This window comes from Coenobita brevimanus, chromosome 55 (genome assembly GCF_032717465.1).
Source record: "Coenobita brevimanus isolate Jiangsu-jjx chromosome 55, ASM3271746v2, whole genome shotgun sequence".
Lineage (NCBI taxonomy): Eukaryota > Metazoa > Arthropoda > Malacostraca > Decapoda > Coenobitidae > Coenobita > Coenobita brevimanus.
Window position 1 is genome coordinate 46,854,251 of NC_137008.1, and position 22,059 is coordinate 46,876,309.

Genomic DNA, 22,059 nt, shown 5'->3' on the forward strand with positions numbered 1-22,059 from the left:
GCGTGGAACAATTGGAGAAAGAGAGGTAACAACAGAGCAAAGGAAGAATATAAAAGAACTAGAAACGAATACACAAGAATACGTAGAAAAGAAGAAAGGAATTTTGAAAAAGGTATAATAGACAAATGCAAGGATGAACCCAAACTGTTTTATAGATTTGTTATTGGCAAACTGAAACAAAAGGAAGGAATCACCAAATTGAAAGTAGAAGAAGAGGTCTATAAGGATGCGGCAATGCAAGCTGAAATAATGAACAATCGTTTCCAGTCAGTTTTCACTAATGAAAAGGAGTTTGTGGAAGGAGAAGGAGTGATTAGAAATGTACCGGTGATAAAAGATATAAAAGTGGAGGTACAGGAAGTGTATAAATTACTGGAAACTCAAGATGTAAGGAAAGCCCCAGGACCTGATGGAATTTCTAACTGGGTACTGAAGGAATGCAGAGAACAACTGGCGGATAAAATTCAGTTTAATCATGTGTTCTCTGGAAGAGGGGAAAGTGCCAGAAGAATGGAAGAGGGCAAATGTGGTACCAATATATAAGGGAGGAAACAGGGAAGAACCCCTGAATTATAGACCAGTGTCTCTAACCAGCATGGTCGAAAAATTGTGCGAGAGAATCCTGAAAGACAGATGGATAAAATATCTGGAAGAGATGAATATTTTGGCTGAATATCAGTTTGGATTCAGAAGTGGAAGGTCATGTGTTTCTAACTTGTTGAGCTTTTACTCAAGAGCGATTGACGTGGTACAGGAGAGAGGTTGGGTGGATTGTGTGTACTTAGACTTAGAGAAGGCCTTTGATAAGGTACCTCATAAGAGACTAATGTGGAGACTAGAATATATAGGAGGACTGAAGGGGAAACTTCTGGAATGGATGATAGACTTTTTGAGAGACAGACAAATGAGGACAGTAATAAAGGATAGGATGTCTGGATGGAGGGAAGTAACAAGTGGTGTCCCTCAAGGCTCGGTGTTGGCGCCAGTAATGTTCCTGATTTACGTAAATGATATGGTAGATGGAGTGAACAGTTATGCAAGTCTGTTTGCTGATGATGTAAAGATCTTGAGGAAGGTAGAGGTTGAGGAGGATTGTAAAATGCTGCAGGAGGATTTGGATAGGATACACGATTGGAGCTGGGCATGGGAAATGAAATTTAATGTAAAGAAATGTAAAATATTGGAAATGGGTAAAAGTACCAGGAGGCCATCACTGAATTATTTGTTGGGTAATGAATTAATCACAAAATTGAGAGAAGAGAGAGATTTGGGAGTGCTGGTCCAAGATAGTTTGTCACCAGAAAAGCACATTAACAAGCTAGTTGGAGAGACTTACAAACTCTTGACTAACATAAGAGTAGCACTCATTATATGGATGAGGAGATGATGAAAAAATTTATAGTGGCCATGATCCGCCCCAGGTTAGAATATGCAGCGGTAGTGTGGTCCCCACACAAAAAGAAAGATAGAAACGAGATTGAGAGAATACAAAGAACAGCAACCAAGATGGTCCCCAGTCTGGCAGACCTGTCATACAGAGAGAGGCTGGAAAAACTGGATTTGCCTTCCTTAGAGGAAAGGAGAAAAAGGGGAGACATGATTGCAGTGTTCAGGACCATGGTGGGAGTAGATAAAATTGACAAAGAAAATCTGTTTGTATGGGATATGAGAGCAACAAGAGGACATGGAATGAAATTGAAAAAGTCAAGCTGCTTGAAGGATATCAAGAAATATAGCTTTCCTTACAGAAGTATAGACTTATGGAATAGCCTGGACTAAGAGATTGTCCAGTCTAAAAACTTAAACGAGTTTAAAGCTAAATTTGACTTATTGTGAAAAAACGACGGAAACCAACGAGCATAGCACATTCTGTGTATATCACAATTAGGTATATTAGGTAAATGCATAAATATTTGGAACGACTTAGACAAAGAGATGGTGCATGAGAAAAACATTCATGTGTGTAAAGGTAGACTTGATAAATGTGGATATGGAGACAGGACAACACGAGCAATGCTCAATTCCTGTATACTACAAATAGGTAAATACAAATAGGTAAATACACACACATACACATGCAGATTTTAAACACACAAATAACTAACCTTTCTCACTTTTGAAGATTTAGCTTTTGAAGTAGATGATATAGATGATGCTTGTTCTTCTTCTGGTTCTTCTTCCTCCTCTTCACCTTCTTCCTCTTCTTCTTCCTCCTCCTCCTCATCATCATCATTATCTTCTTCTCCCCGATCTTCATCCTCTTCATCTTCATCATCATCGTCGTCATCATCATCTTCGTCATCATCATCATCTTCATGAACTTCCCCATCACTCCCACTACAATTCTGAAAAATTCATTAATTACTTCTTCACTGCCACTGACACTGACTGCTGAAACTGGTTCAAACTTTCTTAGCCATCAATCAATCCAATCCCGCCAAAAACTGCATTATAAATCTGTGGGAACTTTCTCCTATTTGGCATCTCTTATGGGTCCCCTAGTACAGTATGCACCTGGACATTTATCTTATCAGCATACACTACCTGTGAGAATGTAATAATATTTTCCTCAATTTTCTATGCATTTATATGTTTCTGTTTTAGTACATCATTCTTTCGACAGACATATCTCAACTCTTCTCTAGTACGGTACATCCATTTTCCAATAACTGAAACAAATAGTTCTGTATCAAAATAACAGAATACTTGCAAAACTTCAGAAACAGAAGGAAAATGTATATGGCAGAGAAAATTACCATTGTTCAGTGTTATATACATCATAAATTTTCATTTTATCTTACATTCAATATACATTTTAATATGTTTCAACAAGCACAAATAGCCAAAAAGTAATGTTCTCAAAACATAAGTTACCCCTGATATTTGTCAAGTGGAGAAATTAACACATACATAATGAGCTGTAGTAATGCACGGAAGTGGGCTGTGATTTTTTTTTTTTCCAGGTGCACATGATCCAGCCAACAATTCTTGTCACAAATGTCAAACAAGAAAGATTTAAAGAAACCAATAAGAAATAAGTATGAGTATGAACAAAATTTACAAGGTGCATGGCAATGAAAGAGATCAGTCATGCATCTGTTTCAGTAGGGATTTTACTTCTATATGCCATAATTAAAGTAAAAGGTAAGATAAAGCTGGAGGAACATGATACCTGGCACTTAAGCCATGGTGCTCATTTCCATAACTCTGTCTACTGAGTCTGTGGTTGGTTCTGTACCTACAATCTTAGGACACAAGGCCACAGCATCATCAAGGCTACCACACTCACCTCCCCTAGGTGTTACACAATGTACTCAATTTTCCTGCCAACTCACAAAAGATGGATGGACACCTGAGTCAAGAGGCACCAGCTGCTCACACCAGGATTCAAACCATAATGCTACTGGAGTGGAAGCTTTGTAGACAACAGTATCAGTCATATGAAAACAGAAGTCTCAGAATCAAATTTCCATAAAGGTTATTTCATTGTGTTATTACTGTTTCAATTCCTGGCTAATTCCAAGGTGATTATACTGGGGAGCATGCTTAAACAATAAGACAATGCTCTGTTACATTAAGGAGAGCTTACCCATCCATTCCATTATTTAGCATCTCCAACATATAACAGGTTACTTGGGAGACATGTTCTGTGCTGGAGGTGGGGCTGGGGCTAGCTCTGTGGCTAGATTGAAAAGGGATTAAAAGAAGTTCAGGAGGCTGTTGCCTCTCCTGACATTATGAGGGCTCTCTGTCCATGATAAGGGATCTGTGTATGCAAAATGTGTTAAACTGCTGAGTGCCAGCAGACTTTGGAACCTCATGGAGCCACGGTGCCAGCCAATTTTTGACCTTTTTTTTTTTTTTTTTTTGCTAGATAGGTTAGAAATTATTAGAAAACATGGAGAACAACCAAAAAAGTACTCACAGAAGCCATTTACGTCAATTTTGAGGTTGATTCTCTCTGACCAGGTGGCTAAAAACTTCGGAGTAATGCCCGTAGACTTTATCAGCTGCCTCCAACTCCAACTGAGCTGAGATAGATCTTCATTTTCTTCATTGGTAAGTATGCTATTCAAGCAAAAAACACTCTTATTGGGTATACAGATGATATAGGAAGGTCTAGAGAGGTGCGGGGATATCCCAGCCGATTTTTTGGCACCTAATTTGAATTTCCGAATTTTGGCAAATACAGTATATCAAATTGCCCATGTACAGTAAGCAACAATAATCGTGTCGTGAAATTTGGTAAAAACATAAGCTAACGGGCAAAGCGTCTGGTGCATTCCACCGTCTGTCATACGGACGGTTCATAATGTTTCACGAGTTACATTTAATCTTCGGACAAAACCGCGACACAACTACTGTTGCTCACTGTACGTGCATCAATAGCACTGTCCGTGCATATAGGGGCTGATGTACATGTACATCGTTGGCACAGGGCAGGTTAAAAGTGTGATGCTGTATGACAGTGAGACCTGGGCAGTAGAGAAAGGATATTCGCAGGCTTAAACGTAAAGAAATAACAATGATTAGGTGGATGTGCAGTGCATCTTTGAATGCGAGACCTAGGGGGGCTAGGTTAATGATGGAAGAGTTAAGAGGAAGGATGGGACTGGAGTGTATTGATGTTGCGATGAGGAGAGGTAGACTGAGACTTTTTTTTTTTTTTATACAAAGAAGGAACCAAAGGCCAGGAGCCTGCAAATTGTTCCCTCTAAGAAAAAAAAAAAAACAAGAAAACAGATAGCAAAATTCAAGATCTGTTCATTTCAAGATGCCTGGACACACTGTGTTTGAAAGACTGGAGATCACAGACAGTAGGAAATACAGACAGAGGGAGACAGTTCCAGAGCTGACCAGTTGCATTGATGAAGTACTAAGAGTACCAGTTAACTCATGCATTAGAAAGTTGGACAGAAAAGGGATGAGAGTATGTTGCTACATGGGTGTTACATGCTCGGGGTAGTGTTGGAGGGATGCAACCAGACAGTTCAGAGAAGCAGCAATAGAAGAGATAATATTGCAACAGTACACTGAAGAGACAGGCATTGAAGGGAGTCAGTAAGAGGTGGAGAGTTAATAAGACTAAAAGCCATTGACTCCACTTTCTTCAGAAGAGCTGTATATGTGGAGCCTCCCCACACACGAGAGATGTAATCTACACTGGGGCGAATAAAACCCACGTACAGGGGTAAGGAAAAAACGGATTCAGCTCAGCACACCCAATCTCTTGGATGCAGATTTTACAAGAGAGGTAATATGTTCTTTCCAAGATAAATCCCGAGAGAATGAAATCCCAAGTATGTTTAAAGATGATGCAAGATTGAGCTGAATACTATTAAAAATTAGACTCCAATGGAAGATTTTGTCAAACTGAGAGATGTAATGACTGGGTTTTGGATGCATTAAAAACAAGATTAATTTCACCCCAATCACAGATATGAGCAGACCTTAAGTGTGCCATAGCCTCATCCCTTGACTGTTGAAGTGACTGCTGAGATGGACACTGCAGGATCCAAATGGAAAAGTGGAGGGTGGAGTCATCACCATATTAGTGCATAGGGTTAGATGTACAGCTTAGAAAGTCACTGATGAATAAAAGGAAGAGAGTTGGTGATAGGACAGAACCCTGAAGAACACCACTGTTGATAGCTCTGGGAAAAGAACGGTGGCCATTTACAACAGCAGCTATAGAACAACCAGAAAGGAAGATAGAAATGAAAGCACAGACACAAGGATAGAAACCGTAAGAGGTCAGTTTGGAAATTAAAGATTTATGCCAGACTTGATCGAAAGCCTTTGAGATATCAAGTGCAATCGCAAAGCTTTCGCTAAAGTCCCGAAAGCAGGATGACCAGGAGTGTGAAAGGTAAGTGAGAAGATTGCCAGTGGAGAGTCCTTGGCAGAACCCATACTGACGATCAGAAAGAAGGCTGTGATAGGAAAGATACTTTAAAATTTTTTTGTTAAGAATAGACTCAAAAACTTTTGAAACAAAGGATGTTAAAGCAATTGGGCAACACTTATAGGGATGGGAATGGTCACCCTTCTTTGGGACTGGCTGAATGAGAAAAAACTTCCCGCAAGAAGGAAAGGTGAAAGTTGACAGACAAAGGAGAAAAAGAGCTTACTTAGGCAAGGTGTAAGCACAGAAGCACAGTTCTTGAGGACAACAGGATGGACCCCATCAGGCCCATACACCTTGTTATAGTCGCGGTGCACGACTCTGAAGTTGTTATTATCGTGCCCTGGCAATCTATCATTCAAACGTGTGTCTGATTTCGTGTAAAATATGAGACGTGTGTTATTCATGTATAATGTGTTCATGTATAATAATATTCATGTATAATATATTCGTGCATAATAATATGATTCGTGTATAATATATATGAAACTGGATGCACTTTTGAATGGTAGGTTGCCAGGATACAATAATGACAACCTCAGTCATGCACCGCGACTACACTATTAAGGCCAGATATGACAGAAGATACATCAATTGAGGAAATTTTAATGTCAGCCATGAAGAAGACAGAGGGGGGAAGTGATGGAGGAACAGAACAGGAATCATCTAAGGTGGAATTGGAGGAGAAAGTCTGAGTGATGAGTTCTGCTTTATCTGTAGAAGAAATAGCTACAGAGCCATTAGAGTGGGAAAGAATTGGGAAGAATGATGAGGTAAAGTTGTCAGAAAAATTTTGCAAGGTGCCAGAAGGAGCAGGATGAATTCAAGTTGGAGAGTTCTGAGCATTTAGTATGAATGAAATTATTTTTTGCAGAGCGATTACAGACTTAGCATGATTCCGGGCAGAAACATAGAAGAGACAAGATTCAGGAGAGGGTTGGCTACGGTACCTTTTCTAGGCCTTCTCCTTGTTTGCCTAACTGAAACAAAATTAACATCATGGATATCAAACGATACCTTAAACCTAAAGGAATACAATATATGGCGAAAAGATAGGAACTTAACCCCTAAAGTACTAAGCTCGACAATTGACGTTTTTTCACAATTTTTTAAATGGACAAGGAACGTCGATTGTGCAACTTCCACAAAATACAGTAATCTTCCCAATATCCAATGTAATAGAGCCACAGACATGTCCGGAAATTGGGCCTGTCCGGATATTGGGCCCCTGCCTCCTGGACTGGTACTTATGGACCCTAAGCCTAACTTTGAAAGCCACCTAAATAACTCCCTACCGGACATGCATAGCACCTATTTAAGACCCTATTCACACCAATAATGGACATACAGCATGAAATAGATGAAAAGGAATCAGAGAATGAGGAAAAAGAAGTGAGTATGGAAAATATTTAGTAGTGTACAGGGTACTTACAACGCGTCTGTGGCCATCTCCTCTAAGGCTCTGGCAGTGGTGAAAATGCTCTTGAAGCACGTACAGTAATCCAGTGTTGTGCTGCACTTAATTATCTGCACTGTGAGTTATAACTGTTTAACACTGCACATTCTGTTCTTAATTGTGCCATGCCAGTTTCAACCGACAATTTGTACTCCACACTTAATCCTTTGCACTCTAAATTCTAATTTCTTAACACTGCACAACACTATAAATTCCCATGTGGTCTAGTGGCAAGGTATTGCAGTTTATTCACAAAAACGAACACGTGCGACATTCACTGCGACGAGCATCTACTCACGATGGTAGTTAGATGGTAACTGGGGATGGGGAAGGAACAGCAGGGGGCCAGCAGCTGTGCGTAAACACAGCTGTTCGGCGCCATGCGCCAATTTCAAATTACAGGTGGGAAAAAATTTGGATTTTTAATTTTTATTTTTTTCATTTTTTGGCCATTTTGGGGTTCCGAAGACCTAGACCCAAAACATCCGGAAATTGGGGTGTCCAGGAACTGGGCATCTAGTTATTACAGGGATTACTTGGCAGCAGCTTGCTCCACCTCGGCTGTGACGTAGATGGCTTCTGACCAATCAGAACTAAGTGTTGGATATACAGTCAAGAGGATCAAGGCCCATACCCAGGCAGTGGGGGGTGTACCCCCCATCTTCCTCTTGCCATGTCCCTCTACCCCACTACCTTGTTACTATCCTACCTCCCTCCATTCTTACCACCACCATCACCACCCCTGCCATACCCTCCTCATGCATCCTCCACCCCTCCATATGGATTCCCCCCCCAGGTCTCCCCCCCTAGTTGTCTGGGGGGAGGGTATTTCCCCCCTACCCTCCCTCCAATGTCCGTGTACTCCACTGGGGCCCTTCCTTTGTGTCTGGTGGTGGTCTCCTCCCATCCCTCCATCCCTGTACACCCCCTCCAGGCCTTACTTGGAGTATCTTTACCTCCCACCAGTGTATTTTTCTTTCTCGCCAGGGACACAACAGGTAACTTTCAGGTGTATAAATTCAAGCAGTATAAATAAGGAATAAAACTTTTAACCTTTGAGAAAGTTGAAAAATTGACCTGTTTTTGCATCCTGGGGGGCAGGCGAGGCTGGGGAATTGCATACCAGAGGGGTTTAAAAAGGGAGGAGGAATTATAATATTAACAAAGAAAAATCTAAAAGTCAAAGAAATAGAACTAGATATACCCTCACAGGTAGAACTAATCGCAGTAGAGATTAGTACATCTGAAGCGAAAGTAATTGTGGCAAATTTATACATGCCACCCAGATCAAACATTGGGGAAAAAGGCAAATATGAAAACCTGGCAGAGAGTACAATTCAAAGCTTAAGAGGACTGCTACATAGAATGGAGGAGAAATCTAAATGAATTATATACTATCTGGATATTTCAATACAAATATAAATTGGAATACTCTACATATAAAAAGCCAGGAATGCTGTTGGGACCAAAAGCTCCTGGACTTTGTGCAGGCATTTTCTTAACACAACATGTAAAAGAAAGCACCAGAAAAAGAGGACTTGATGTACCATCAGTACTAGATCTTATATTCACTAGACAAGAAATGATACTGAAAATATTATGTATCACCCCCTGTCACGAGTCGGCTAGTGACATTGGCTTTTGTGGGAAACCGCGAACTCTAGTGGAATCCCAGTTTAACGTTCAGTTAACCGCTCATTCAGTCGGGAGTCTTTTCAAATCAATTTTTCACTGTCATAAGTGATCGTCTTTGTGTGAGACATTAGCGTTTCCGCAGAGCGATTTGTTTTGGGCGTGTTTCACTCATTCTAGCCGTTGGTAAGGCGGCCACAGTACTTGCCTCTTTCCCACAAGTTAGTCAGTCGAGGTTTGAACGCCACGAAACCAGGTTGGGCCAGAACGTAGTGCCACCGTTCCTGATTTCCACATACCGTGATAGGCGAGAGACTTAAGCGAGTGCAGTGTCCTTCCAGTAACGACGCCCAGTCATCTGCTTAGTCCACTCTTTGACCAGTATTTTCTTTTCGTTTTCCTAGACTTAAGAGTTTAGTTAAGGTGCTGTTCCCTCACATGCTGGCCGGCTGCGCCACATGTTGTTGTCCTAGGTTTAAGAGTCTAGCTTTTGAGTGAGTGAGTGAGTGCGATCTCCTTACTTTGAATTCATTTTGAAATGTTAAATTTATTCCTTTGTAATCAATAAATTTAAGTTCTTTTTCTTTGAGCTTAATGTAATGTAAACTCGTGTTTCATTTCTCCATAACTAAGCTTATTTCCTTTATAGCTCCTAGCTTGCATAAACGCTTTGCTATTCATAACTGGTACTTGGGCCAGTCTTGTTGTATTAAGCTTAAAATCCGTTGTGCCTTCTAGGAGTTAACGCATCAGCAAGAACCTGATATCATTAATAGTATGAAAGATGAGTTTTGGGCGAGAGTAGAAGCATGTATGGACAAGTTTGAGAGGAGCGAGAGAGTGCTGTTGATTGGAGACATGAATGGCAAAGTCGGGAATGTACGAGTGGATGGAGTGGTTGGTCAGTGGGGTGTGCCAGCAGAAGTAGATGGGAATGGTAGTGCTTTGGTGGATATCTGTGCTGGTAAGGGGTTGGCAATAGCCAACACCTACTTTCGTCATAAGATGATCCACCGGTATACATGGACAGTAATGAGGAGGATGGATGGTGAACTTGTTGAACGAAAGGCAATGATAGACTACGTGTGTGTGGATGAGCGAATGAGAAGACAGGTGTTGGATGCAAGGGTGTGGAGAGGGTGGGGGAATGGAGTCTCGGACCATCACTTAGTGATGGCCAAGGTAGAGCTGCAAAGAAAGTGGTTGAGGAGGCGAAGGGGAAGACAGGAGGAAACAGCTCCTGTGAGAAGAGTGGAGAAATTGCAAGATAGTGAGAAGAGGACAGAGTATAAGAGCATAGTGGAAGAAAGATTGGGAAGGTATGAGCTAGAGCAGATGGAAGGGGTGGAAGACGTATGTAAGATATTCACGGAAGAGATAAGCGCAGCGTGTGAGGTGGTTTGTGGAGTGAGGAGGAGATGCAAGGGTGTGCAAGGGACAGCATGGTGGAATGATGAGGTGAAACGAGCTGTGGAACAAAAGAAGAAGGCATATGGTGAATGGTTGGCGAGTAGAGGTAGGGGAGAAGATGAGAGAGAGAAGAGAGAGGTATATGTGAGCAAGAGAAGGGAGGTTAAGAGACTGGTGAAGGAGAGTAAGATGAAAGTGGATGAAGAGTTTGGGAGGAATCTGAGTGTGAAATGGAGGGAGAGTAAGAAATTGTTTTGGAAGGAGGTAAAGAAAGCAAGGCAGTGTGAAAGGGGAAATAGTAGGGGAGTGAAAGATAGGAATAATAGATTGTTGGTGGAGAAGAGAGAGAAATTGAGGAGATGGAAGGAGCACTTTGAGATTTGTTGAATGTAGAGAGTGAGAGCAGTGTGAGTATAAGTGGTTGGGGAATGGCTGGGAGAAGAAGAGTTGAGAGGAGGGAGGAAGAGATCAGTAGGTCGGAAGTAGTGGAAGCGATGAAGAAGATTAAGCTGGGAAAGGCCCCAGGAATTGATGGAGTGTGGTGAAATGCTTAGGTATGGGGGTGAGATTGTTGTGGAGTGGATATGGAAGTTGTGTAGATTGGCTTGGGAAGAGGGAAGGGTTCCAGAGGACTGGAAATCAGGTATAATTGTTCATCTGTACAAAGGAAAAGGGGAGAGAGAAGTATGTGGTAACCATAGGGGTATTTGCCTTCTTAGTGTGACTGGTAAAATATATGGTAGAATACTCATTGATAGGGTTAGGCATATGACAGAGGAGCTAGTTGGAGAAGAACAAGGGGGATTTAGGAAGGGAAAAGGGTGTGTAGATCAGATATTTGTTCTAAGATGTTTAGTGGAGAAGTATCTAGAGAAGGGAAGGAAAGTGTACACTGCCTTCATGGACTTGGAGAAAGCTTATGACAGAATAGATAGGAAAGGTATGTGGAAGGTATTAAGAATATATGGAGTGGAGGGGAAATTGTTGAGTGCTGTGAAGAGTATGTACGAGGGAGCTAGGGCTACGGTGCGAGTGGTTGGTGAGCTGAGTGAGTTCTTTGATCTCAATGTGGGACTGAAACAGGGGTGTGTAATGTCTCCATGGCTGTTTAATATATATATGGATGGGGTCGTAAAGGAGGTACAAGGTAGGGCAGTGGATGTGGGGGTGGCCCTAATGAATGAGTGTGAGATTTGGAAGCTTCCGGTGTTGCTGTTTGCTGATGATACAGTATTGTTGAGTGAAGATGAATGGGAGTTGCAAGGTTTGGTGAATGAATTTGGGACAGTGTGTAGGAGGAGGAAGCTGAAAGTTAATGTAAACAAAAGTAAAGTTATGGTGTTTGAGAGGAATGAAGTCACAGAATGTGCAGTGAGGTTGGATGGTGAGGATATGGAGAATGTGAGTGCATTCAAGTACTTGGGTAGTGTGATGAGTAAGGATGGAACTTTGGGGGATGAAGTACGTGAAAGGGTACAGCAGGGAAGGAAGATTGTTGGCACACTGAAAGCAGTGATGAGAAATAGGGAGGTGAGTATGGAAGTTAAGAAGTCTCTGCATGATGGTATTGTGATCCCTACCCTGACGTATGGAAGCGAGGCGTGGACCTTGCAAGAGGGGAACAAGTCAAGAGTGAGAGCAGTGGAAATGAGTTACTTGAGAGGAGCATGTGGAGTGACATGGAGGGACAGGTTGACGAATGAAGAAGTGAAGGAACGTTGTGGGGTAGATGTGGATGTGTTTGAAAAGATTAGGAGAAATACACTGAGGTGGTTTGGACATGTGGAGAGGATGGTAGTGAAAGACTGACTAAGAGGGTGTATGTGGGTGAGGTGGAGGGAGGGAGAGGGAGGGGTAGACCGAGGATGAGGTGGAGGGATGGAGTTGAGAGGTATATGAGGGAGGGGGGGGTGAGTTGGGGGGAGGGGAGTCAAATGGTGGGTGACAGAGTGACTTGGAGGCGTTTTGTCTGCGGCCACCCTTTGCGGGATTAGGGCGTCAGGCTATAGATAGATAGACAGATAGATAGTTATTTATTGTCAGGGGTGAAGTCACTTTCTCCAAAGGCTAACAGTACTAATAAACAGCAATTGAGAGGAATTGGTCTCTGCTGTGTACTGTTGAGAAAGTTTATAAATTCTCGTTCGTACAGAATCGGCGAAGCAAGCCAGCATAAAGTAATCATTGCTTGATTTAGCAAGACAATTCATTGTACTGCTCTTCAGTATTATTGAATAATTATCATTTAATATTGCATTTATTTTAAAAACCCCGTGACAACTGGCGACCTCATTCCAGGATATTAACTCCTAGCTCTAAAGCTATTCACGAGATAATACTCACTCGTTCATACTTAGGTATTTATCATTAAAGTCTATAGGCACTACCTTACTGGTGATTATTGATTCATTTTTATTAATTTACATAATAGTTTTGACAGTCAGTTGTTTGTTTAATTTTCTTTCTTTACCAGTTTAATTAGATAAAACTGGTCACCACTAACCTGTGCCTATATTCTTTATTCTCGATTATTGGCATCTCTCTTTGCAAAAAAAATTGCAGTCAGTACTGAATCGCTAGTACTTAGATTGAGTTAGCATCATGTCGACCAGCGTCTATGTACAGGAAGCCAAAGATATGGGTCTTACAGACCCAACTGAAATTAAAAATTACGTCCTCTCTCGGCTTAGTCACGAGCAGCAACACGAGAGTGATGCTCGTGAAGAGCAGAGAATCCAACGCGAACACGAGTGAGAACAGCGCGAACACGAACAAAAACAACGCGAACTCGAGTTAGAACAAGAGCGAAAACAACGCGAATATGAGCGTGAACAACGCGAGAGAGAACGAGGACATGAATGTGCCGAGTGAGAAGCACGCGAAAAACATGAAGTGCTGAAGCTCAAGCGAGATTCCTTGGCTTCAGACACATCTGGTGCAGTTGGTCCAAGCTCCACGAGCATTCTCCCTGCACCTGTTATGGCGACCCCACACATCAAGCTTCCCCCATACAAAGATGGCGAGCGAATCGAGCCATAAATAGCTCGTTTTGAAGACATGGCTCAACTTTACCAGCTGGATGATGCAGCTAAGCGGCTTCAGTTTCTTAGCCTGTTTGAGGGCCCTGCCCTCGATATTCTCCACAGAATTCGTGGAGACAATCTCACGTATGAGATGATGAAGGCCGCACTCATCAAAGCGTACGGTCTCACAGTTGACGAAGCCAAAAGTCAGTTCATGAGGGCGCGTTTACAGGATAAAGAGACTGCTGTTCAGTTTCTTGACCAGCTTACTGCTTACTTAAATGAGTGGATGGAGAAAGATGAAACTCCTTCCACGCGTGAGGGGATAACTGACCTTATGCTGCTTACGCAGCTAGAAAAGTCGTGGCCTACTGAACTTATGGCTCAGCTTAAGATCTGCCAGGTAAGAGATGCCAGCCAAATGGTGAAGAAGGCTGACGCATTCTTTACTGCATACAGGTATCAAACTCGCAAGCAGCATACCTGGAATAGGAAACCTGATAAATCTGGGAAACCGTCTCAGACTGAACCTCACCAACAAGGGCATTCTCAGACTAATGGCCAAGGTCCAAAACCGCAGAGGAAGGACCAGGGGCAAAACACTCAGAAACCTGAGTGGAAGAGGTACAACAGGTACCCTAACCAGCCACAGTATCAGCCACGCAACCGACCACCGGGACTGTCCTTTTCACCACCAGCTCAAAGGAGGCAGGAGGCGAATGCAGCCTTCAATCCTCAGCAGCAGCACGGTGATCACGTCCCTACCAGTACGGGTACTCCCCCACAGTTCACTAGTCCCACAGTGACAGTGAACCCCCCTCCACAGATGGCCAATGCTCCATCTCCCCAGGCAGTGAGTACGACCCCTCAAGTATCTAGTTCACAAGGCACCATGTTTGCTACATCATTTATTCAGCAGCCTCATGAGTGGCTAGCTGCTTCCTCCACAGGCCCTCCCACAGGTGACAGTACCTTCCTTGTTCAGCCAGGGTTTGTGGGAGGCATTCCTGTGAAGGTCCTGAGAGACAATGGGTCCTCAGGTTGCTCTGTCAAGCAGAGTTTAGTTCGGCCTGAGCAGTACACAGGTCGACAGATCCAAGCTAACCTTATTGATGGATCAGTGAGATTGTTCCCTGAGCCACGTATCCAGATGGCATCTCCATTTTATACTGGTACAACACTCGCAGTTGTCATGCCAGAACCTTTATTTGACCTAATCATAGGCAATATTCCCAGTGCCAAGGATAGTTGCACTGAAGATGACGCTACTCAGACTTCGGCTGCAGAAACACGAGCCATGACTGAGGCTCCAGATTGTGTCACCCGAGTGACCACTGAATTGCCGCAAGATCTGATGTGTAGCCAACTTGTTGTTCAAGAACAACATTCTGACCCGACACTTGCTGCTGTGCGAAAAAAACAAAAGGGTAGAGTGATACAGTATTCATGGGGAGGTCGAGCCAAGTTCCTTCGCAAACAAGGACGGCTCTACCGTGAGTCACGAACACCCGAGGGCGAGGTTCAACTGCAGTTTGTCGTCCCCGCAAAGTACCGCCAAGCAGTGTTAGAATGGGGTTATTGTTCAGCCTCAGGAGGTCACATGGGCAAAGGGAAGACCCAGGGCCGTATCCAAGCTGACTTTCTCTGGCCAGGGATGGGACGAGAGATAGATAGTTCTGTGCGTTCCTGCAATGTGTGTCCCTGCACCACTAATCAGGGACATGTCCTTCCTGTGCCGTTTGTAACCACACCCGTAATCTCTGAGTCAGTTGAGAGACAGGGTAGTGGTGAAGTGGGTGCAGATCTGATGTCTCGCCCATTGGCCCCACAGGACACAGTATGTCCAGGGCCTGTACATACATGTATACCATAAGTTAAGGGGGAAGTTTGAGAACCCTGCAGAGACAGTCCGAGGCTGTGTATGAGTTACCTTGTGGAACGTCTCGAGCTGTGGGCCTCTCTGAGGATTCCCGGAGAATGCACAATATCCACATGAGTGTTCACACCCACGGTGGGTGTTACAATGTGACCTGCCCAAGATTGCGTAGCGATTCTCAGCTTCCTGTCATTAATCGTAAACGTAGAGTTAGTTAACCAGTAAACTGGGTGATGGGATGTTGTTAAGGTGCTGTTCCCTCACATGCCGGACGGCTGCGCCGCATGTTGAGCGAGGTGGATGCCAGGTTAGAGCTCCCCCTAAACTGGGTGATGGGATATTGTTAAGGTGCTGTTCCCTCACATGCCGGACGGCTGCGCCGCATGTTGAGCGAGGTGGATGCCAGGTTAGAGCTCCCCCTAAACTGGGTGATGGGATATTGTTAAGGTGCTGTTCCCTCACATGTTGAGCAAGGTGGATGCCAGGTTAGAGCTCCGCCGCTAAGAACCCTCACGCCTACGTTTCCTGGTTAATAATGTAAATAGGGTACTTTTTGTAACATAAGTACTGATTGCTAGGCAGAGAGAGAGAAATGATACTTATGATGCTCCACCTTGATTGTTTTCGCAGGTGCAGCTGGTGGGTGCAGCATTGCCGTGCAGATTAGCTGGTCGTCCCTGTCACATGCTGCCGCCTCTTCTCTTCTGCCTCGTTGTCATTATTTACTATAAATTTGTATTACATGATTTTACACATAGGTACAGTTACACCACAACTGTCACACCTACACCGTGTATTACATACATTACGCTACATAACAATTAGTTGTTAACATAAATGTAGCGAACTTTGCTCAGTTTGACCTGAGTACAGGATTTTTCACCGTAGTCACGGAGTTTTTTCCCTCAAGCTTGCTTCTATTAACGTAAATACGAGGTTTTTTCGCTCACTGGCGACTGCGACTTTCTCCTGAAGCAGGATAGCACACACACACACCACAGTGTGAATCTTGTGTGACTGAGTTAGGAATTATATGTATGTATATTGAAATCTTTTTTCTGAAGAAAAAAAGATTTGATTTTCATGGGGCGTAATGTCATGAGTCGGCTAGTGACATTGGCTTTTGTGGGAAACCGCGAACTCTAGTGGAATCCCAGTTTATCGTTCAGTTAACCGCTCATTCGGTCGGCAGTCTTTTCAAATCAATTTTTCACTGTCATAAGTGATCGTCTTTGTGTGAGACATTAGCGCTTCCGCTGAGCGATTTGTTTTGGGCGTGTTTCACTCATTCTAGCCGTTGGTAAGGCGGCCACAGTACTTGCCTCTTTCCCATGAGTTAGTCAGTCAAGGTTTGAACGCCACGAAACCAGGTTGGGCCAGAACGTAGTGCCGACGTTCCTGATTTCCACATACCATGATAGGCGAGAGACTTAAGCGAGTGCAGTGTCCTTCCAGTAACGACGCCCAGTCATCTGCTTAGTCCACTCTTTGACCAGTATTTTCTTTTCGTTTACCTAGACTTAAGAGTTTAGTTAAGGTGCTGTTCCTTCACATGCTGGCCGGCTGCGCTGCATGTTGTTTTCCTAGGTTTAAGAGTCTAGCTTTTGAGTGAGTGAGTGAGTGCGATCTCCTTACTTTGAATTCATTTTGAAATGTTAAATTTATTCCTTTGTAATCAATAAATTTAACAGTTCTTTTTCTTTGAGCTTAATGTAATGTAAACTCGTGTTTCATTTCTCCATAACTAAGCTTATTTCCTTTATAGCTCCTAGCTTGCATAAACGCTTTGCTATTCATAACTGGTACTTGGGCCAGTCTTGTTGTATTAAGCTTAAAATCCGTTGTGCCTTCTAGGAGTTAACGCATTAGCAAGAACCTGATATCATTAACAGTATTAGTTATTTATTGTCAGGGGTGAAGTCACTTTCTCCAAAGGCTAACAGTACTAATAAACAGCAATTGTGAGGAATTAGTCTCTGCTGTGTACTGTTGAGAAAGTTTATAAATTCTCATTCGTAGAGAATCGGCGAAGTAAGCCAGCATAATCATTGCTTGATTTAGCAAGATAATTCATTGTACTGCTCTTCAGAATTATTGAATAATTATCATTTAATATTGCATTTATTTTAAAAACCCCATGACACCCTCCATTCGGCAAAAGCGGCCATGCAGCATTAAACTGCTACTTCATGACTGCATATGACATGGTTAGAAGCAATGAAAGTTACAAAAAGAGCATTAACTAAAAAAAGGGCACCTATCATGACTTAAAGAAATACTTCTTAGAAATTGATTGGGAAAAGAACTTAGAGGACAAGATTTAAGTGTTAAATATAGAAAATTCTGTGAACTTTATGAAATAGGAGTCCAAAATTACATCCCTCGGCACAAAGAAGCAGAAATGAAAGTAAAGAAATGGTTTAATAAAGAATGTAAAAAATCAAAAGAAAAAAGAGATGTTGTGGAATAGATACAGAAGACACAGTAGTGAGAGGGCATATAACAACTATAAACAGGCAAGAAACGAATATACAAGAATAAGGAGAGAAGCCCAAAAACAGTTTAAGGAAGATATCATAAACAAAAGTAGTGATCAACCAAAGCTATTTTACAGCTACATCCAAAGTAAAACCAAAGTAAAAGATAAAATACAATCCACTATGGATGAAGGGATCCTCTATACAATCCACTATGGATGAAGGGATCCTCTATACACAAGAGAAAGATATTTGTGAAGCACTAAATAAGAATTTCCAATCAGTTTTTAAAGAAGAAAATAATTCTGAGAGGGACGATATGGAACATGCATGCCCAAATATATTACCAGGTATAAAAAAATCAGAAAATGAACTACAGGGGGAGTTAAGTCAATTAGACAAAGGAAAAGCAAATGGTCCAGACAAAATTTCATGTTGGGTGCTACATGAATGTGCAAAGGAGTTAAGTAAACCATTATCTTTAATTTTCAAGAAATCCCTGAGACAAGGTAAACTAACTGATATTTGGAAGAAAGCAAACATTGTTCCCTTCTTCAAGAAGGGGGATAGACAAAATCCACTCAACTACCGACCAGTATCACTAACCAGTGTTGTAAGATACTAGAAAAGCTGATAAGAAAAGTTTGGGTAAACCATCTAGAGAACACAATATGATAAAGGAAATTTGGTTTAAGAAAGGGAAAATAATGTATTACAGTAATCACTCTAATATCCGGACGCCCAATAACCGAACATCCCCACTACCCGGACATAATCATCCTGGGATCCAACATTCCCAGAACAGTCCGAAAACCCAAAAAAATAAAAAAAAATAAACGATTTTTTCCCGTCTGTAATTTGAACTTACCGCGCGCGCAGCGGGAAAGCATTGTTTTGGCGCGTCATTCCTCCAACGTCCGATAGAGCGCCCCTGCATCCTCCCCACTTTCCGCCTGTCTCTCGCCGCGAGTGCACGCTCGTCGTAATGGCTGCCCACGTGATCGCTTTTGTGGTGGTGCCCTACCTGCTGCAGGGCCTCCTGCTGCTCTCGGGCCTCCTATTAGTGTGTGTGATGATGGCCCCGCCACCTAAGAAGAGGACGAGAGTGGTGTTGACTCTGGAGAAGAAGAGGGAGATATTGGAGAAAGTAGATGCGGGGTGGTCTTCTTCCCGCATTCTCCGCGAGTTTAACCTGGCCCGGTCTACTTTGTTCGATATCAAGAGGTCCCGAGACAAACTCATGCAGTATATGGCTGACTTCTCGTTGAGAAGCAAATGCAATGTGGAGAGGAAGGTTATGTTTACACCCCAAGTTTGCAGAAATCGACCGATCCACGTTGATTTGGTATCGACAACAACGTGCTGCTGGTGTGATGGTACGTGGAATGGAGCTGAAGGCTGCTGCTGAGAAGTTCGCCAGGCTTCACGACGCCCTAGACTTCAAGGCATCCGAGGGTTGGCTCTTTGCGTTCAAGTTGCAGCATGGCCTTACCAACCGTAAAGCACATGGCGAAGCATTGGACGCTAACGAGGATGGAGTTGACGAGTTTCGGCACAAGGTGAAGGGCTTGATCGACAGGGAGGGCCTAACTCTCGGTCAAGTCTACAATGCTGACGAAACTGGCCTATTCTATCGCTCGCTGCCAACGAACACTCTAGCCGAGGAGACGGAGAAACGTGGACCTGGCCGCAAGCTTTCCAAGGAACGGGTATCTGCTTTGTGTTGTGACAGTGCTAACGGCATGCACCAGCTTAAGCCCGTTGTTGTTAGCCGCGCAAAGCAGCCTCGGTGCCTTCGTGGGGTGATGGATGTCCTTCCTGTCGTCTGGTACCATTCTTTGAAGGCATGGTTCAGAGCTGTGATCTTCAAAGACTGGTTTCACCGTCACTTCGTCAAGGAGGTCATCCATTACCAGACGAAGACACTGGGAATCCCGCGCGACCAGGTAAAGGCCCTCCTTCTATTCGACAATGCACCTGCCCACCCGTGCGACAAGGACTTGGTTGCTGAAAATGGCCATATTAGGTGCATGTTTCTGCCACCTAATACGACTGCTCTCATCCAACCAATGGACCAAGGAGTGATCGTGGCAACAAAGCGCCTATACCGTCGGAAGTTCCTGGACGAGGTGATGGTTGTTCTCGAGGACAAGGACGAGCGCAGGGAGGGACTGGACACATGAGGCAGGCGGACTTTGGAAAACCTTCGCCGCTAGAACATCAAGTCTGCGCTGTACGACTGGGCTAGTGCATGGAAGGAAGTCCCTATGAAGACTCTGGAAAATGGTTGGTCTTGTCTGCTTCTCAGAATGGATGTGGAGTACGATTTTCTAGGCTTTGACGTGGATGACTTCCATGCACGGCTACGTACGCACGGCGACGATGTAGATGTGGACGATGTTCGTGAGTGGTTGGATGACGACGAGGGCGATCCTGGGTATCAGACGTTGTCTGATATCAAGATCGCGTCTTCAGTTGCAGGTGTCAGTACCGAACTTGAAGATTCCGACGCTGAAGGCGACGATGATGCGGACTCCTCTCAGCAGGACACTACTCCAGCCATCCCCAAGCTGAGCGCACTCCGGGAACATCTAAAGTTCATCCTAGACTACCTGGAACACCCGGACTGCAACACGGAGATGGGGCCCTTGGGACTCGTGGAGGAGGTGCGTGCTTTCAAGCAGTGCATCATCAATCGTCAGAATCGTCGGTCATTGCGTCAATCAACCATTGACAGTTTTTTCAGGCCCGTGACCCCCGCTGTGTCCAGCCCTGGCTCCACTCCGTTGCCTCCCCGAGACAGGCCCTCATGCTCCGAGCCACAGCCCAGTACATCAGCCACGGTGGAGTCACCGCTCGACCTGAGTTTGCGGCTGTCTTCCGAGTCCTCTGCAGTGGGTACGCCATCACCACGACCTAGCGATGCACCCCTAGGTCGCCTGCCAGCGATACTCTCGGACTCTGACAGTGAATAAACAGCAAGAACTTCTCCACTAGACCACACGGGAATTTTGAGTGTTGTGCAGTGAAAAAAACAGTGTGTTGTGTTAAGGATTTAAAGTTGTGAGAGAAAAGACCCCTTATAGAAAAAAAATTTAACGTAAATAGACTTGTTTGTTTTGGCTTTGGAAAATTATAAGAATGGGAAAAGTTAAAGTGCAACACTTAGTAAGTTACAATGGAGCATTATTTAGCCAAAAGTGCACACTGTGAAGAGAACGGACTTCTGTATGTTATTGACTAAGTTCAGTGCAAGACTTCAGGAACAGTGTACTGCAAGTGCTTCAGGAAATCGTTCTTACTGTCAGAGTCCGAGAGGAGGCGGTTATTCATCGAGGTGGCCAGGGACTTGCTGTAAGTAGCCAGAATGTTTCATACTGTACTTTTTTCCATATTATACTTACCTCATTTCACTCTTTAATGTCCTTTATTGGTGTGAATAGGGTGTTAGTAGCTATGCATGTGCAGTAGGAATGTGTTTTTCTGATTTAGGCTAGGTTAGGGTCCATAAGTACCAGAATGTTTATTAATGTATGAACATACTTCTAAACCCACATTTTATGTTTCTTTTGCATTTATTTCAGTCATTTATGTGCCTTATTGGTGTGATTTGGGTCTTAAATAGATGCTATGCATGTCCAGAGGGAGTTGTATAGGTGTTTCTCTGAGTTAGGGTCCATAAGTAAAAGTTCATAAGCTAGGGCCCAATATCCAGACAAAAACAATAACCGGACCTACCTATGGCTCTATTACGTCGGATATTGGAGTGATTACTGTACTAATCTCTTACGCTACTATGACAGAACTGCAGAAACATTACAGAAAAGAGAAGGATGGGTGGACAGTATCTATCTAGATTTCAAGAAATCATTTGACGGAGTACTGCACCAAAGACTTTTATGGAAACTGTAATATGAAGTAGGAATCCGAGGCAAACTGTACTGTTGGATGCAAAATTTTCTCATTAAAAGGGAAATGAGAACAGTACTAAGCGGAAATTACTCATCATGGAGAGAAGTGACTAGCGGAGTTCCACAGGGCTCAGTGCTGGCACCAATTATGTTTTTAGTGTATATAAATGACATAGATAGTAACATTGGAAATGAAAGCTATCTAAATATGTTTGCTGATGATGCAAAAATACAAAGGAGAATTACTAACACAGACTCTTGTAAAGAGCTACAGGAAGAATTAAACTTCATGAATGGAGTAATACATGGCAAATGGAATTCATTGTGGACAAATTGTCATATAATCAAGTTTGGTAAAAGTAGGAAAAG

General features: G+C 43.2%; 1 protein-coding gene across 1 annotated transcript in view; it reads right to left on the reverse strand.

Annotated features, from left to right (window-relative positions):
• Nucleotides 1-22,059, reverse strand: part of LOC145401213 (zinc finger MYND domain-containing protein 11) — a 643,482-nt gene that overhangs the window by 123,986 nt on the left and 497,437 nt on the right. The window contains exon 12 of the mRNA XM_080273521.1: nt 2,106-2,345. Within this exon, the coding sequence (XP_080129647.1) occupies nt 2,106-2,345 (240 nt within the window). The remainder of the gene's footprint in view (nt 1-2,105; nt 2,346-22,059) is intronic.